The 19,540-nt window shown below is 39.4% G+C and overlaps 1 protein-coding gene across 5 annotated transcripts in view; it reads left to right on the forward strand.

Annotated features, from left to right (window-relative positions):
- The window catches only part of LOC131046890 (protein OPAQUE1), a 274,106-nt gene that overhangs the window by 206,089 nt on the left and 48,477 nt on the right, over positions 1 to 19,540 (forward strand). For all 5 annotated transcript variants that reach the window (XM_057980707.2, XM_059216792.1, XM_057980706.2 and 2 more), the window contains 5 exons: positions 136 to 250; positions 616 to 666; positions 774 to 863; positions 1,001 to 1,171; positions 18,401 to 18,553. In XM_057980707.2, coding sequence (XP_057836690.1) covers positions 136 to 250; positions 616 to 666; positions 774 to 863; positions 1,001 to 1,171; positions 18,401 to 18,553 — 580 coding nt within the window. The remainder of the gene's footprint in view (positions 1 to 135; positions 251 to 615; positions 667 to 773; positions 864 to 1,000; positions 1,172 to 18,400; positions 18,554 to 19,540) is intronic.

Genomic DNA, 19,540 nt, shown 5'->3' on the forward strand with positions numbered 1-19,540 from the left:
GGTATATTTATGTACTCTATATTTGAGTACCAGTTATTTTAAGACCTCTTTACAATTAAAGCCTTCTTTCCCTGGTAGTGAGGAAGGTAGAGTTCTGATACTTGATTCATTATTATGTTTAAATTACCCCTGCAGATCTGAAGAAAGGATTGCTAGTGTCGATCATGAGAAGCAAGTGCTTAGGCAACAATCTATAGCGATTTCACCAAACAGTGGCCTTAAAAATGTTGCAAATCCCATTCTTATCCAGGTTTAGCATTGTTCAATTATTTCAAAGTTACTTTAATTTATCGGACAGCATAAAATTATATAACTTGACAATTTCTTTTTCAAAAAGATTGATCTTAATGAAAATATAACCAGATATTTGTTTAGATTTGACAATAGCAAAGAATATTTATATTAGAATAATTTTAGTTTTCATTTTCTACTCAAAGTTACGTATCAAAATTATGTTTGGAAGAGATGAAGTACTAAAAATGAAAGCTGTGGAAAGTAGTATTTAGAACAAGAGGTGTGTTTGCGAGATCTGAATACAATCTAATTTGTGGCTATCCTTTATTTGGAGTGATTTGGATAATGCATGATAAGTTAAGTTATAATGTATGTTTACAGAAAACCCCTGAATTTCATCAGCTTTCAAATGGAGATCAGAGATCTCACTTCGTAAGTTCCAAATACACTGCTTACTAGGGCAGGAGATGTTTTTGATTTTTTGATTATTTCAATTACATTCTTCATGTCAGACAAACTGATTTAGTCTTTGATTTCAGGATTCACCCATGTCCTCTCAGATTTTTAGAGAGTTCAGTCGCACACCAGTGGAATCTAGACGCTCTCGGTTAATTTTAGAAAGACAGCAGGTGCCAATCTTGCGAAATGACATTTCTATACATATATATATGAGATGAAAATTCTATATGCTGAATTCCTAAACTAATATTAAATTTTTTTAAAAAAATGTCGTAATATCATCTTTAATCAAAACTGTTTTTGGCAGGAAAATCAAGAAGTTCTTCTGAAGTGTGTCACTGAAAATTTGGGTTTTACTCATCATAGACCTGTTGCGGCCTGTATCATATATAAGTGCCTTCTTCATTGGCATACATTTGAGGCTGAAAGGACAACTATGTTTGATCATTTGATTCAGGCTATTCTCTCAGAAATTGAGGTTTGATTTTTGTGTTTATGGCTTGTGATTTGCTATTGGGATTTATTAAGAGTATGTTTAAAGTATCTGTTCAGGTGTAGGTCATATTTAATGCCACTAGTGTTGTATTTTTGCTGTCAAAGTGTTAATGCTAGTAGTTATTGATGTGTAACACAAAATAAGGGGATTGATGGGTTCTTTATGCGTTACATGTCTGTAGTAATTGTATTATAACAAACTTGGTGCATGGTTTAGGCTTAGTGAAGATTCTGATGCATGTAGGCACACCGGAGAGATTAGGAGCACATATTTATCTCTTGCATGCTGTTAACTTATATATGCAAGCTCACTTCAAGGTATGAAAGTTGTTATTTGGATGGGCAAGAAAAATTTACATCAAATAGATGTCTGAAACCCTGATGCACCAGGGCTTGTTGGACCTTCTTGGCACTAGCAGTAAATACTAAGGACATGGATGCTAAGTATGCAACTGTTATTTAGCTGACTATTAATATTCTATGTTATATTTTGGCAACATCCATCCTCCTTCGAGGCAAGTATACAATAACATCGTACTTAATAGTAAACATACGTTACAGGACAGCATGGAACAAATCTCATTTCTGCACCCTGTTGTGGGCAAGAGAAACTATTCTAACTCTCTGAGGGCTCTGCTTAAATTGGAAGTTCTCTCTCTTTTTTTTCAGTGAGCAAGTTTGTAACTTCATGTCAGTTCAATTATGTTTTCTGTATCATATTGTTAAGTGGATGTGGTTTGACAACCAACGATCCCATTTGGTTGCTAATGCATCAAAGATCTGTTGTCGTGGCTAAAATCATATTGCTACAACTATATCCGGCCAACGCAGAATAGAATTACTTTACTGAGTATTCTATCCTCTCTTGAAATAAGGGATCCTTAATGCTGTTTTTAATTGATCAACGGGGACGACCTCAAGGTTCCAACTGTCAGCTCATGACTGCAGGATAACTCAGTTGTTTGATGTGTTTTGCTGGAAACACAAAGGGACTTACTTGGTTAGATAAAATCAGTTTTGGTTGTACGTGTTTTCTAAGACTCTATAGTCTTGACTTCATCAAATTTCTCTTTAATATGATGCTGTTTTGGAGTTCAACTTTCTGCTAAAAAAAAGGGGGAAAAAAGAGGGGAAAGGAGGGATAAAGCAGCTAATTAGTCTATATAAGACAACATATTCAGGAAAATAGACTGAAACCTTCAAAAAACCAGATTTAACTTCACCAGCTAATATAGCACAATTATGTAAAATTTGATGCAATCTTCAAGGAGAGTTAGATTTTCATGCTATTAAACATAAAATGTAGAACTTTTACATCCACCCATTTGATATTTAACAACTGAACTAAGCATATAGGTGGGTTCAGATTAACCATGCAGGGGGAGTGACAATCTATCAATCCTTAATGGTATGAACTCCAAGGTTTCTATCAAATACTTAATCTGAAAATACTATTTGAAAACAAAATACTTGACATGAAAATTAAATAGTGAAGAAGGAGACCATGCACTCACATGAAAATAAGATAGCTTTAATTTCCATTAAATCTGCATAAAATTTGCTAGAGTTTTAGCAACAATCTTAGAACTTCTTCTAAAAAGAGGGAAAAACAGTCCCTTATATAGACTTCCAAAATTTGATGAATGGCCCATATTCAAACTTTACAAGTGGCCCAGATTCATCCTCTAAGGCATGGCTGCCCATACCTATTAATAAGGAACAAATATTTCCCTACCAACTATTAACTAACCAATAACTACCCAATATAAAGCTGCCCCCCAAAAAGTGCACTTGCACGGAGCTCAAAATCTGCAATGAACTTGGGTAGTTGGAAACAAATAACCATTTCTAGGAAAGCACTTTCTCTTTTCCCGAGGTAGATTCTTTTACCAAAAATTCAACTTCCCCTTGCAAGTAATCTTCCCAGATGTCCCAACCTGCTGCATGTTCAACCCGAACATAGTTTTGCAACCCTATGCATAATGGGAATAATTCCTTGCTGTGAGGAATAGGAGGATTATGCATTTTGTATTGAATACCCTCCCTATGGATGTCCACAACCCTCAGCCGTTTGTGCCAGTTCGATTGACGAGCTTCAAAACTCAGTATATCTGAGTGCAGATTGCTGGTGAATTCTATATCCTCCATGTTGTATGATATTTTATTAGTCCTCAACCTGTCATTCCATTGTGACGCCACATCGTCACCTTCCATGCCATCTTTCTAGCTAGTGACCAACACCCTGAGGATATTTTCACCGACATTCTCAATGCTAGACAAAACTTTATCGCACTCTTGAGTTTTTTTGATGGTGTCCGCCATGTCATTCTTCATGTTTACAATCCAATACCATTCCTTAAAGGTGCTGATATTGTGAGGATCTAGGATTGTCTACAACGCCGAAATTTGAGCGTGAGTCCAGAAGAGAGCTCTCATGAGGGGTAGAGCTATATCAATCATCTCCTAGATTTTGAAGAACTCCTTTACCTTTGCCATCTTTATGCGGGTTGACTGTATATTGAGTGCCATGCTGTGCACATCTTTGATGATTCTCTCCCCTCTTGTCCTAATGCTCCGGATCCACTTTCTAACTGCTTTGGCGATGTTACACACTCCTTCGAACTCAGCTGTAGTTTTTTGTGCCAACGCCAAAGGGGGAATGCGGGACTCAACAACATGCTGTAATGGCCTTAGCAAGTGATCTATGTATCCCTCGGCTTGCTGGGGACGAACCTGATACACATCTCGTTCAACAGTCATCTCATCCAGTTGCCTTAGCATGCTTTTAACAGAATCCTTGAATTCTTCTCTCTCCTGCTCTTTGGTCGCTCTCCCTATCGGGATGGATGTGATGCTATAGTCGGCCAATGCAACTTGATCTAGTAGTTTGTCTGTGGGTGGAGCAGCAATATGAATCGTCCAATTCCTTTGCTCATCCTTGGTGATCCTGGAGTAAGTTCTTGGCTTCTTCTTTCCTTTGGCTTGTGCTTCTCCTATTCAAGAGAATATGTCTTCCAAGTTTACAGGCACCTTGATAGCTGCTTTCCGTTGTGCTCGAGCTATCAACAAGTCGTGAAGGATGGTTTGTCCTGATGTAACCATTAGCTCCCCACCTTGTCCTCTAGATGTCTCAGCGGACTCACTACTTATCCGTGGCTGATCGGGCGTAGAAGGTGGGTTTGGCTCTGTATCTGGTCCTTTACTTACAGTTGAGTTTTCTCCCACCTCAGTGAGCAACTGATGTGTAGCTTCTAATAGTGGTTGCTCCTCAGTTCTACTGTGTTCTTGGGTTCTATCTTCCTCCTTTTCTCCCTCAACTATGGTGTTATCTCTTTTGTCACCTTCCTCCCGTTGCACCTCATGTTTGCTCCCCTGTGTGAGCTCTTGTCTGTCAGTCCCCTAATCTGGCACAATTTCTCCATCCTCGATTTGATTTTCAGGTCTCTCCAAACAAATCTATGTCTCTGTTTCTTGCTCACTTTGCGTCTGCAGATCATTCACCTCTGATGCAATTGGATCATTTGGTGAAGGTGGGGTTGGTAGATGATCAGGCTCGACTACATCATCATCCGAACTAGGATCCTTGTATGAGGTAGTAACTTTTGGCCTCCTAATTGGTATCTTCTCCCTTGTTCTCTTTGATGTCCGGGCTCCCTTGCTAGCCTTTGCCTTCTTTCTTTTCTTCTCCGATTCCTCAACTTCTTCCCTTGGCGCACTTGACACTCCTTCGTCCTTGGAAGATTGGGAATCAAGATTGCCCATGAGATTATAGGTGAATTGAGTCCCTTCATGAGTTAGCCTTTCTATTTGCTGGGATAGCCAATTATCTATATATCTTCTAGGGCCTTCCATGATGGCCTCCAAGTTTGTGATGGGGTCTTGGTCCCAGTTAATGGCTGGTGGGAGGTTTTTAACTACCTCATAACTTGGGTCTGCAGGCAATCTCCATAATCAACTACTTGATCCGGGACCTGGTGGTACTCGAAATCTCTCATTTGCTGAACATCTAGCCTTGAGTATTCTCGCCGGCTGACCTCAAAGTCATCTAGGCAGTTAGCCCAGTAGTCCTCTATGAATGCCTTACCTATGTAATGCCTGCCATAGGCCTTCTTTCCTAGCCCAGTGAGGTCGAAGTATTTCCTGGGAAGATGCTCTTGCAAGCAATACGTTGCCAATTCATCAAAGGATTCCTTGGCTTGCACAAAGTTTTTGAAATACACATCCTTCTTGCCTATGACCATTGGGAATGTGAGCCTCGAATGGTTTTTTTCTCTTAGTATGCTCCTTGTTGGGTGCACCTGTCTTGCAACCTCCATGAGGACTATTCCATTTTGGATAACAGTGAAGCCGGTATGGTGTGCCCTCAAAGCCTGAGATTCTGATATAGGAGAAGCGAGGGAATTGAATGAACCATGCCCCGTACTTACATATCACTGCGGTAGCTTGTTTTGAGAGCCTTATGTGCAATCCTCCCTGCATCATTCTAACCATGCGCATTGTGAATGCATCATTCACGCGCTCATATTGACCGATTGCATAGGCGATGTTGTTTTTTATCCCTTTGAACTATGCTATAATAATGTAATTGGGGTTAGTAGTCATACACCTTTATCTGATTTGGCCCATTCCCAATCTCACCCTTTTTGATTGACCCTGGCAGCTGTTGATGCCTAGCGAACATATAGACTAAGTAGGTGGTCATGGTGAAGTATTTCTTCTCCTCGAGCTCCACTAGCTGCGTGTGAATGTTATTGCTAATGATCTAAGCCGAGTCAAACTTAGCCTTTCCATTAAAGACCTACTCGGTGAAATAGAACATCCAGTCCTGATATAGGTTAGACAGGGGGAGACCCATAACTCGGCTAAGCAGCATGACCATGTCTCCGTACTCATCATTAAACTCACTTCTGTAGGTCTTTTTGACGATCCTAGTGCTTGGGGGTCTTCTTACTTTAAACCATTCTTCATTTATTAATATCTTGCACTTATTGTGATCCTTGTCAACAGCGAGTTGGGCCAATGGTCACCGCAGTGGCGCGTTCAGGCAACGGGATGTCAAATGCTTCCCCAATCGCCTCAGGTATGAAGTTGGCCATTACCATTCTCTTTGCCACCACCATTCTTGTTTCCGGCTGATAGTGCCTTGCGGTCTCGACCACAAGCTCATAATTTTGTACTGTCGGTGGGAAACCAGCAGCCTAAGAGAGACAACTTTCTAGCATCCGCCTGGGTTTACCATATGCATTTGGAGCATACACTTTGTCTTTGAAGTCTTGAATGTTTATATTCCCAAAGTCTTTATCCGCAACATTTTACCACTCACTCTAGACCTTTGACTCTTTGATCACCCCCCCTAATATTGATATTTCATTTTTTCTAGCTTGCGGGGAATGTTGGCTCTGGAGGTTTGTCATGTTCTTGGTGCGTCGGGTGCCTTTGAAGACTTTGCCGCCTGATTAGGCATTTATCCTGCACACCTGAACATGGATTACGAGATAGGTTTTTGTTGTTGTAATTATTTATTCATCTTGGATATAATTACACTTTACTTAAGTTTACTTAGGTATATGCATAACATTGTAGTTTGCATATGACACTTAGGGAGATGTGCATACATGGGGAGTGTATGTAGGAGAATTTCCACCTTTTACTGTGTGATCTTGTTGTTACTTTATCATATCCACTTATTGTGGAGTGATAATTCCACCTTCGGTGGGTGATCCACCTCATGTGGAATATTTTACTATTTCTGCTACCTACCCCTACCTACCCTTGCATCTCATTGAGCCACATGTCATCATTGTGTGCTCTTTTGTCTCTTAGCCTTGCCTTTATAAGCAAACTCATCTACATTGTATGTAACAACAACTTTTGATGATCCAGTTGATCACATTTTGCATCATTGATAGGAATACAGTTTATTCTTGTCACATTTTGTTCTCTCTTATTTGTGCTTTCCATTGCCTCTAGATGTTGGCAAATTCTCATAGTTTTAAAGCGAAAACATGGGTTAGTAGTGCCAGAAGACGACTTTAGCATAAAAAATTGTTAAACAGCCAAAAAATTTAAAGTTTGAAAATGTCTTGGAACAGGCTATTTAAACAATTTTAATTCTGTGTTTTAAATACGATCGAGATATTGAAGATTGGTTGGTTTTTTGGTAGCCGATTCGAGCAAAATTTCAAAAAGAGTTGCTCTTGATTGCTGATGGTTTGGGAAAGTTGCTACAACTATCGGTTTATGCCAATGAGTATTTTGAATTTTGAATTTTGTTTCGTGCTGATTGTCTTGAAGATGATCATGCTTGCAATTTTCCAGAAAGATGATCCTGTGTGTTTTGTAATTTCGGGCCAGGATTCCTAAATTTTGTCTAAGTTTGAAATTTCTGCTAGAAGGCGGAATTTGATAGTTGAATGCTGTTGTGGGATGTTCACTTGGGTATTTAAGTTTTTAAAATTAATTTGAAACTTTACCTCGTATTTTTAACCCTAGGTTTAAAAAACATGATTGCTTTGCACAATCTTAAGCCATTTGGAGGGGAAATTTGAACTTACCTGGAGATTAGCTTGCTGATCGCTTGGCTTTGCTGAAAAAGATTTCTCTTGTGCGATTTTGGATTCCTTCTCTTGCTTGTTTGCGTGATTTTGAATCCGCTCTTGATTTCGACTCTATAAAAAACATGTCACACAACTTTGAACCTTTAATGATTCCAATAGGTTATATTCGCGCGATTCTGAAACTTGAATGATTGTCGGCCAATCTTAAGGTGTTGCACGATTTTGGAACTAGTGAAGATTTTTGGCCAAAGAAAACCCTCTGCGGGATTTTGCTTATCTTCGGCTTTATAGACCTCTCCTTGTCTTCTAACTTCGGGCAAATTGGTTGAATTGCATGATTTGAAATGCCTTAATACTCCCTTTATTTGAAGTACGGGCTAAAAGACTAATTCGTGTGATTTTCTTCTTGAGTGATATCGCCCTTTGTCTCCAGCTTCGGGGAAATTGGAGATTTTGCGTGATTTGAAGATTGAATGATTCTCGGATTATGAGATGATATGTGCAACTTAGGGCTCTTGGGCTCTTGGAGTTTTCGGCAAGCCAACTTTGTGAGTCTTGTCCTTTGAAATTTTCGGCTTCTCGCTTTCCTTTGCGCGATTTGAAGACTTATATGTTTTTTCAGCTCAAAGAGTGACTTTGCAAGCTTTTAACCTTTGTATTTCAGCATTGAAAGCCATTTGTGCGATTTTGACTATTTTTTCAATTTTGGCTAAGAGACTGATTTTGCAAACTTAAGTGCCTTTAACTTTATTGGCTAGGTGAAGTGTTTTGTGAGATGATGGCGCGATTTGGTGGCTTTGGCATTTTCAGCCTAAAGAGGTTATTTGCGTGATTTAACTTCCTTCTCATTTTTTTGGCCTCTTAGACTATTTCGTGCAATTTGTAGCTTTGCCAATTTCGGCCTAAAGGGCCATTTTGCGCGACTTAAGTATTTTGCCAATTTCGGCCTGGAAGCTGACTTTATGAGTTTAAGGAAAGGATCATTCACTTTTTGGTTTAGAAACCAATTTTGTGAGGTTTGTTACTTCGCCAATTTTGGCCCGAGAGCCGATTTTACAAACTTAATCACCTTTGACCTTTTCAGCCTATTTGGTTATTTTGCGAGATTTGGCTTCTTGTCTATTTTTGGCCTATAAGGCACTTTGCAAGTTTACTCGAACTTCGTATTGTCTTTTTCGGCTCATGAGCCGATTTTGAGAGCTTTTAAAAGTTTTTGGGCTAAAGCTTATGTGAGATTTTGGTCTATTGGTCTTTTCGGGTGTTAAGGAGATTTTGCATGAATTTGTTTCTCACTCGCCATACTTTCTCTCGGCCCTCCTTGGTAGAATTTCGGCTATTCAACTTGCAGCGTGAGGTTTCTTGGTTTGCCTTGGGTATTAGACTTCAAACCTGCTGATGACCAATCTTGGATTTGACAACATCTTGGGACTTCACCTCATGCTCTTCCTCACTCAAGTAGCCAAATTTCTTTTCAGTTCAAGACCTTGTCGGCTTGGCGATCTGACTTAATTGCAACATCTTGCTTCTCATTTTCAAGATGCAAATCCTTTGGCCTCTAGGACTTAGGACGGATCATCTTCTCAACGCTCAAACTCGTAACTACCACATCTTCTCTCTACGAATTTACCAAAATTTGCTACTCAGGACCTCAGCGAGGACAAGACGGAAAGGGGGGACCTTGTCGACGACAGGGAGTGTGTGGAAGGTACAACAAGATCCTTCAAGGACATTCAAATGCTTGGCAAGGGGCCTGCGGTGGCATCACGCGTGATATTTTATGGCTAGGGTATACTTCGTTGATAAAATTTTGCATATGAGAGGTACCCTTTCAATGCTCTTCTAACACCACCTCAATGAGGGCTATTGGTTCCATAGGATGGGATTCTTGCCTTCATTACTGTTAAAAGAAGATTCATTCTCGTCAAACTGAGGAATGTATGGGTGGCAGCTAAGAGGTTTTGCTGTGCTATCGGATTTGAGAGCCTAACTGATATCACACTCCTAAATAGAGGCTGGTTGCTAAGCATACGAAACTCTTCAACAGGTTGAACTTGATTCAGAAGCACTTTCTTTTTCAGGAGCTGTATGGGGTCCACATCTCATAGCATAGGATATTGCCTGGAGCTTGCTGGGTGTTTTCAGAGTCAGATTTGAATCAACTGAATGATTGATATATAGTGAGTATTGGTTTCTCCTCTTGTTGAACTTTCACACTACAGGAAATCTGGTTCTGTTATCAAATAAGGTGGACCTTTACGCAGCACCATACCCTTGTAATTTTCTTGTTGGCTGTGAGAGGTGGTGATTGTGGAATTAATGAAAGGAGGGAGGATAGTAGTAGCACGATGTAACTGAAAGTAGGTATGATGTCTGCTTGTAGGTTTATGAGTTGTGTTATGGATTCTTTGTCTTCTGCAGGAGTGTTTGTGATTATTGATTTTATTGTGATTGATCAATTGGTAGACATTTGATATCCTTCACTCTATGGTGCTTTTCATTGTATTTTGTATCTGCCTTGAGTATGACATAGTCGATGCTTGAGTTATGGTTTTATAGAAGTTTTTCTTTTGTTGCTCTATTTCTTAGGATAGTCGATTTGAATAGAGCTAATTCTAATGCATAAAAAATAAATATAAATCTAAAAATTTCTGGATAGATAATAGTTGGGAATGACAATCTTGAAGAGTATGTAGCAGATGAAAATTTAAATGGAATAACTTATGTTATTTTTTCTACCTCCTATTTTAATGTCGCGCATTCAGAAAACAATCTTGTTAGCTTATACACCCGCTTTGGTCTTGTCTTCAATGTGAGTGTCAATAATTCAAATTATTTTCTCTTAGTCTTGGGTAATCATGAGAGACTTGAGAGATTGTATAATCTTTGACATGTTGTTATAAGTAATTATGACTTGCTAATGGTCAATTTGTAAGAGATATACTTTATGTTTTATTTCCTTTTAGAATGTTTTCTAATATATTCCACATTAATAATGTTGTTTTGCCATCATTCATTGTAATCCTATACAAGAAGTCTTGTTTCTTGTTAAATTACTGAATATCTTGGTAATCATTGTGTGTTTGATTTCCATGTTATGGTATGATGGCTAAATTACAGCCATGGCGATTGTAAGAGCATGAAGACATATGGACTATCTTGTAGAGATGGATTGACAAATTGCCATTGTAGCACAATAAAGAGACAAAAGGATTCATATAGAATCGAAGATCATGTCATTTTCAGAGGTCTCTAGGGCACAAATTTATGAAGGCTGTTTCTAAGGTTTCTCTTCAAATTGTGAAATTTTCCTAAGAAAAAGTTGCAGATTTTATATGTGACATTCAGGTCTGGGTTTCCACAATTTTTTTGCCTTCCAAGAGGAAATTGCAACTAGGAATCATGTGTCGGTTTAGGAGCAATTTTTTATTAGGGAAAATTATGAATTTTTGGATGAAAAACTGTGCCTCCCAAGGTGGAAACTGTGGTTTGCAAAAGAATATAAATTTTAGGTTATTTTTACTTGAATCACGATTTTTTGTATGAAAAATGTATGTTTTTTATTGACAATGAAAAATTGCGCTTTATTTTTTTTGCATGAAATTAAGAGGTTTTGTTGCAGATATTTTGGTGATCACAACTAGGGTCTAGAAAGTTACTTTGTTTTTTAGGTTGTGGCTAGGTTTGCATCTTCGGCTAGGGTTGGAAGTTTTTTGTTGCAATCTAGGTTTTCTGCATGTTTTTCCTGCTGCATGATTAGTTTTTGCAAGACTCTATTTTGAGCTAGGGTTTTTGCATTTGCTTGCAGATTTTATTTTTTGTAGTTTGTAGAAGTTGATTGTAGTGTCACATTATGGAGGCATTTATCTTTATCTTAATCCAAAATTGCATGTTGAGGTAGGGAGGAATAAGATAATTGGCCTCTGTAGAACACAATATGCCATTGAGAGAGGGTGGGGGGGGGGGGGTGGGCGAATCAGTGGTTTCCAATCTTAACCCTTTTAATCCTAAATGTGAATACCGGTTAATATATCAAAGACCAAGAAGACATACCAGTGAGATAAGGGAAGAGAACATTATGCAAGCACACACAAGGATACATCACACAACATCGGATATACGAGGAAAACCCAATATGGGAAAAACCTTGGTGAGTAATGCTGCTAGAGTCTACTACTCCAATCCAGCCTCACAAATAAAACTAAATACAAAGTTTAGGGCACCAACCCAAGGAGCACCAACCCCTGATTTTAGGGCACCAACCCCTACTGATTTAGGGCACCAACCCCTGGTTGTTTATGGGCACCAACCCAAAGGAGCACCAACCCCTGCATCGAGCACCAACTCAGTGATCTACGATGAGTGTTATGAAATCAATACAATGGTAATATCCTTGTTACAAATGAGTTTTGTAACTCACAAATATCTCTTTACCGGTTTATCTCTGCTCTGTTCTCTACTAGTTCTCTGCTTATCTTCTTTGACTCTTCCTCTACTCTGTCTCTACCTTGTCTGATCTCTTCTCACTCTCTCTCTCTTTGCTCTCTTTTTCTCACTATAGCTTCCTTAACGGTTCAGACTCTGCCGGTTGAATGAATTGTCAAACCATGCACCTGGTTACCGATTCTCAGTCCTCTCTGTCTGATTCTCCTTCTGCTCTGCTTTTACCTTGTCGGATCTTCTCTGACACTCACTGCACTGCTTCCCTCTCTGCTGCCTTCTTACCAGTTCTAACACTACCGGTTCACTTGAATGCTACAATCTTTAGCAACTTACCAGTTACTTTGTCCTCACCGGTTTAACCCTCTGTTAAACCCTCTTATCGGTTTACCTTCCAACCCTTAGTCACTAAGATCTTCAGTAGGTTACACTCTGACTAATCCACGGGCACACTCTACTTCTCCTCTATTCGGTTTGCAGCATCAAATCATCTGGCAGCATCAATCATCTTCAATCTTTTGTTGGCATATTTATATCCAAGCTTTCTTGCCAAAACAGAGAATCAAATCTTGGCGCGCAAGGGTTTGCTTCACTGACTCAATCCATATCAGATCACATCGGATCTCTTCTCTAAGATTGTCAACCTGCAACAAACCAGACGACACCGCCATATCTCTTGTCTTCCAATACACGTTTGCTATACTTAGCAAACTACGACCTGTTTGTTGGCCTGTTTTTTGGTCAATCATCATGCTCTGCATGTGGACAACCTGCATCGATCATGATGTCAAGGAATCAAATCTCTGTCCTTTGACCTGCCTTGAGCCGCAAACCTCTGCAATCGACCAGTGATATTCAGTGTCTTCGTTTAATGTCGACCGACTCTGCAACTACCTCGCTGAAGCACTCTTCATCGACCTCTGCATGCTTGCCACTTGGTATCCACATGCCATCTTTGCCGGCATCCAACTCACTTCACTGTGTCGGTTCAGGCTTAGTCACCGACCACAACACACAACCGGGGTATACCTTATACTACCGGTTCATCTTACCCTACCGGTGATGCTCTAATCGGTTAACCTTCATGCCATGCGCTTCGTTGTTCTGCCGGTGGGATCACATCAGCCCGGTCATCAAACTTTGCCAATCCACCACATATATCCAGAGTGGGTCGCCATGCATATCTTCATCTGACGAGAGCTTTCCACTTTGCCTCTTTGCTCACTTACTGGTTGACATGCTTACCGGTTGACACTAACATGTCAACAGTCTCCAATGCACACATTCTATCACATCGCTGGCATGACAACACCGACTTCAATCATCAATAGGGATCTTTGTTGATATCAGCATTTCGGTAACTCCATGTTTGCAGCTGCTAAACCTCACCTTCATCTTCATTTGACCGGTTCTCCTCTCAACCAGTTTGCCAAAGTGGCAAACACATCACAACTCACTCTTCCTCTTCTGTCTCAGTAGCTCATCATGCTTACTCTTGCTAAACCGGTGCACATCTCTGGTTTTACATGCAGGAGGCTTCCTCATGTTCCACCATGGTCATCCGGTATAAGCCTTCAATCACCTGCCTTTAACTTCTCTGTCTTATCCTAGAGCATTATCACTTACCAGTGGGAGTAGATGAACCGTTGCACTCAACTTGCCAATCACCTGGTGAGAGTGGATCCTTGTCACCTGCTGACAAATAACTGGTGGGAAACAGTTGTCATTACATTGTGCACCTTGCTTCCGGTGTTGCACCAATGTGACTTCCCAGTTAGAGCAGATACATCTTCAATCAAAACTCATAACCTGGTAGACATCCCTTTTGTCTACCTTACTATCTGCCAATCTTCTCTTCATCTGGTGACAACATCTTCATTCGGTGGGAGTCCTATTGTATGACATCCAACTGCATATCGGTTGCCTGCACTTTCTCCATTAGCTCAACCTTGGTTCCTTATCGGTCACATGCTTACCGGTTGGCAACCATACACCGCCAAAACATCACTCACCGGTTGGCATTGCCATAATGCCAACTGTCTCCAATGCCTATTCATCTGTCAATATTCCATACTTATCGGTGACATGGTCTATTGGTTGACATCAATGACAACACAATGCCAATAGCCTCATTATCAAATTTCATGTTGGAAGGGAGCTAGAGATTTTTTGGTAAAAATTACAAACTTGGATGCAATGTATCTTGACTATTTTTGAGTATAGATGCCTCACAAGAATTGTGATGTACTCTTCTTAGCTAGAATCAACAGATCAAGATCAATCTATTAACGAAGTCCTCGTAGACTGATAAGGATGGGTAGAGGACATTAGATTGGTGACGTTCTCCTATTTCAGAGGGCACTTTAGAGTAAACATGCGTGGAATTAGTTGACAGTATTGTTATCTCCAAGTTGCCAGCCTAGAGAGAGAGTGAGGTGCTTCCTTGCCAAGTATCCAAGAGGAGAGAAAAAAAAAGCAAATTAAAAGAGATATTAAAGCTGATGCATATTACTTTATAATCTCTCCTTGGGTCACTTCAAACATATTTATAATATTAAGTTTCATCTTTCCTATGTACCTATTCCTATTGAGAGAGTGAATGGGGAAGGGAGAGATAAAAGGTTAGTATAAGTGGAGAAAACATATAACATAAAGTGTATGTCCTAAGTGGGAGAATTGTTATGAGGATAAAGCAACTATTATTTAATTCATTAAATTTGATTGAGGTGTCAGGGTTTCAACCCTAATCAAGGCAACTTGAGGAAAGGTTTTTAAAGGTCATTGGAGACTCATCTCTATTCATGTTTTTGTTGATAATTATTTTTGCGTCCTTGTGGATCTTATCAACCTTAGGGTTTTGAAGACCTTGGAGACGGAAACCTCCATTGTTCTTACACACTTGCAGCTGTGAGAGACCAGCCAAGAGTGTGCAAGGAGATTCTACTTCAGGGATCTCAGTTGGGCTACAAAGAAATCAGTTCTAGACGACTTTTTGCTGGTTGAAATCTGAAGGAGCTTCTTGCTTGAGAGGCTTACCATACTTCAGCTTGTTTGGAGTGTAGGAGAGTACTTTCCTTGCATATTCAACATTGAGTTATCAAGTCAAATCATGACCAACAGATTTGAGTAAGTTTATCTCGGTTTGGAATCAGCTGTGGATAGTTTTTGTTGCTGTTACAGAAAATCTGAGTGAGGTGCTTGCTACCAACAGCCCCCTTTCTCGACAAACTAAGAATCCATGGAGTTTCAATCTGCACATGGTGTGTTAGAGCTGAAAAGAAATTTCTTATCAAAAATTAAATATTATTGTGATGGTGGAAATAAAAAGGAGCATGGAAAAGAAAATGAAAAATATTGTGGAATGGAAAGAGTATAAAACAAAGGCTTAAAATAAAAAGTGCTTAAAAATTAAAAAGAAAAAGGTGAGAGACATTAGAAGAAAAATATTTTTTATAAGCCTAATTATAAAAAGTTTGACCCAACATAGAGGAGGCATTATAAATCAACATGACTGATTCATTGCTTTTGATAGAGAGCACAAGTACCCAGAGGGAAATTGACAAGGTAAGGATAGAGAAGTCGACAGGAGAAAAGAGATTGGTGGAAGTAAATCAATATAGGAGCACATTGGACCATTCGTACAAAGTGTACAACACTGAGACAAATCACAAACAGTACTCTTCCTTCACTGCCACTCCTCCATATGGTCAATTGCTGCACTAGTGCTAGGTGTTGCCACTATGATGCTAGGTGCCGCAACCATAGTGCCTGTTGCCACACTAGTACCAGGTGCCTTTGTAGAAATGCTAGTTGCCGTTGAAGTGGCACCACCATATTCGGAGAAGGGAGTTGAAGCTACCGAGGGTATAGGTGGCTTAGTAAATTTAAAGTGGCACCAGTTGCCTCTCCGCTGCCATCACCAAGTCTCTCTCGGAGGACTTGGATTTGTTGCCAGTGGAAGGAGGAGATGCAGAGCATTTTATTGTTGTAGGAGAGGTAGAGCCAACAATTGAGCTAAAAGAAGCACAATTGGCACTCGTAGGGTAACCAGTGGAGACAACTCATATTGTCAAAATGGATGAGCCCACAACTACTTAGCCTAGTGAGCACAACACGTAGGATGTTGCTACTCCTCCGCTGGCTAAGGCTCTAGAGGGTGAGGACATATATGATCGTAGTGATGACGAGACCTAGGGGATGCACATACAAATTTCCAAACCGGATCCTCATGATGTACTTGGTATAGTGTAGAGGTACCTGTCAGAGTTGGAAGATATTGTTTGGTCACACAGGAGGTGGCCGAACTCTCTCAAAAAATGGATATTGGTGTTGCTCCATTGGTGATCATTGAAGTTGAGAAGATTCTTGCATTTGTGCAAGTAAACTGTGAGGGGGAGTTCTTCTGTTGCTTTGAATCTCATGGTTGGCCCACGATGGAGACCGCAAACATGCTAGCAACATGGCACCCACTTCGCCCATTTTGTCTGGAAGGGATGGCCAAGTGCTCACTACACTATAGTATGGAAGCATGCTTTCGAGATGTATTTTATAGGATGAAGAGGGTGGCTACTTCTAAGGTGGAAGCTCATATATCTAGGGTAAATGTACTCACCCATGCAGAGTTTGCTAGGAACGAGTTGTACGCTCGTATCCGCATTTCTCAAGAGCAGTTGACCCAAAAAACTCAGCTCACCACTACAAAGAAGGAGTGTCGTGTGGTTTTGGAGACCATCTTGGCCGAGAGGGAGCCACAATTGCTTGAGTGAGAGAGTCGCTAGGAGCAGTAGAAGGCAGTTACATGGTGAAGGGGCCGCAGGAACATGTGCTTGTGGTGGAATGAGACTTGAAGATCTACATGGAACAGGTGCAGTGCCTTTTCCAAAGGCTCTCTACTTCCGGTGCCACATTCATTCCATTTTCCTCTACTTGTCTAGGGACATCCTCTCACCCTCCTTCTTAGTAGTTTGTTATTGTACATAGCCCTGCTTTTGTTTGGTTGTTTGGAAGACAACTTTTTTTTTTGGGGGGGGCTGATGTAGTAGTTTATGCCAAGTGTTCATAAATAAATTATTTGTTAGTCAAGTGTTCATCGTGTAAGTATTTGTCGGCTACTTATGCAATATTGTCATTTGTTCCCGACAAGTAGTTGGGTTTGGTAGTTCTTGGTGGTTGGTAATCTTAACTAACCATTAAATAGTATTTATTGTACTCATTTTGTTGTGTCGAGGACCAGTTGATCATTGTACACAATGCAAATGGTAATGAATGATACATCTTTCTGAAATCATTTTGGCATTGTCATATTTTGTTATTCTATGTTCTGCAACTGATATACCTATTTACTTTGCATATTAAATAGTAAGCTCCCTATGGGAGTAAACAACAATTCTCCAATCTCCATAGTGAATTGCTAAGATGTCAAACTGGCTTGAAAAGTAGAAAGTGGTGGAGATAATGTAGCCATGTGTGGGGCCATTCTTCCAAATTCATCGTCTTGCTTCACCACTACAGGCTTTTGTTGTGCGTATAGCATTCAATCCGTAGTTGTTCTAAACACCTTCTATCTAACAAATCTAGCCTTTCCTAACTTATCCAATATCAATTCTTGAAATCTCAAAACTATTCTCCCACCTATGTGAATTGGGATTCACATATAAGGAAATGCAATTTGAAGTTGCTTCCAAGAATAACAGAGCAATAGTGGCCTCAGATGAGTACATCTATATAAATACGACATGAGACGATGAGTGGGAGACTCTCTCCTTCTGGTATTTTGTTAGGGAACAAGTGGCTCACAATTCTTTGTTGGAGTGAAACCAACACAGTTTTCACACAACAGCTCTGCTGAGTCTTTTTACCAAAGAATTTAGAAACAAATTTAGCACATGGAAACAATAAAAAAAACAATCCACTCTACACTAACTAATCCTAGATCTACAGTAGATAACCACTCTAGGCTCTTTGATATTTTTAGGCTCTCTCGTGAGAGAGTTAAGCTCAGACCTGATCTGATACCATATTAAGTAAATTTTATATATGAAATAATATTATATTTGTAATTCAATTTGGTTGTGCAAAGCTGAGGAATGTTGAATCAAGTAGACATGGACGTATTCACACATTTATTATGTACATAATGGTGGTAATGAATTAAGTTTTTATATTTTTTTGTTGCAATCCATGTAAGCATAGATGAATATTGAATGGATTTCATGCAGGGTCAAGAGGATGGCAATGTCTTAGCATACTGGCTGTCAAATATTTCAACACTACTTTTCCTCCTCCAACGAAATTTAAGATCAAATAGCTTTCCTACAGCAACACAGCTTCGTCTAAATGCTTCGGTTAGCTATTTGGGAAGGTTGACTCAGGTGAGTAATGGTAAATACATTGATTTTACTTTAAATTCAGCTTGGTTTGTGGTAATCCTTGCTGCAATAATTTGTTAAATTTACGTTTTCTTACCTTCTAGTCATAGGTACAAATGGAACTGTGTAGTAGTAATTCCTTAGCATGAGTAAGTTGGCAAAGCAGACACATTTTCATTTTTTATGGATGATATGTAGTCTTCTTTAGTTGACCATAGCTCTTATTTGCTAAATGTGAGTCTTGATTCATGACGTATTCCTAACCAATATGGCTCTATAACCTGGCTGTGTCTGTCTGAAGTCACAGAAATATCCATAAGAAGTTCAAAGAAAATCTTGGCAAAAACTTGCTAGTTTTGGCTATGTGGAATTTCTGGTTCCTATGTTTAACTTGAAATACTAATTAGCATGTCCGGATTGAAAGCTAAATTGCAATTACTTGTTTGAAGCTGGTTAGTTGTCGCTATTCTCTTAGTGAATGTTTTTTAAAGGTCCTACATAAGTAACATTCATATTGGATTTCTGTGATCTTTTTGTTTGTGACATTCTTTATGTATTTATAGTAATGTATAGATGTTTGTGTGCATATGTGCATGCACATGCTGCAAGTGGATCATATATTCTTCTGAAAAATTGACCGATATTGCTCCCAGATACCCTTCCGGTCTTCCCTGCTTGAAGTCACTTTCCTTCCCTTAGAATTGTCATGCGATTAGCCAAGTTATCTGTTGTCTGATTTTGCAAGTGCAAGCTATCATGTTGGTGTGCATGAGTACTAGAGATTGTGTCTGCATAGTTTTCAACCAAGATAATTTCAAAAATTAGCATTTCCGTATATCCTTGTATTTAATTTACTAGCTTCTCCCTTCTGATAATTGTTCTTTTTTCTGTTATATTTTGTTCTGATGCTTTTTTATTGCACATTGTATCAGCATCTGTTCTATTATTAAAACTTAAACCAGACAATTAAAAAAAATGCGTTATGTAATT

This window comes from Cryptomeria japonica, chromosome 2 (assembly GCF_030272615.1).
Source record: "Cryptomeria japonica chromosome 2, Sugi_1.0, whole genome shotgun sequence".
Taxonomy (NCBI): domain Eukaryota; kingdom Viridiplantae; phylum Streptophyta; class Pinopsida; order Cupressales; family Cupressaceae; genus Cryptomeria; species Cryptomeria japonica.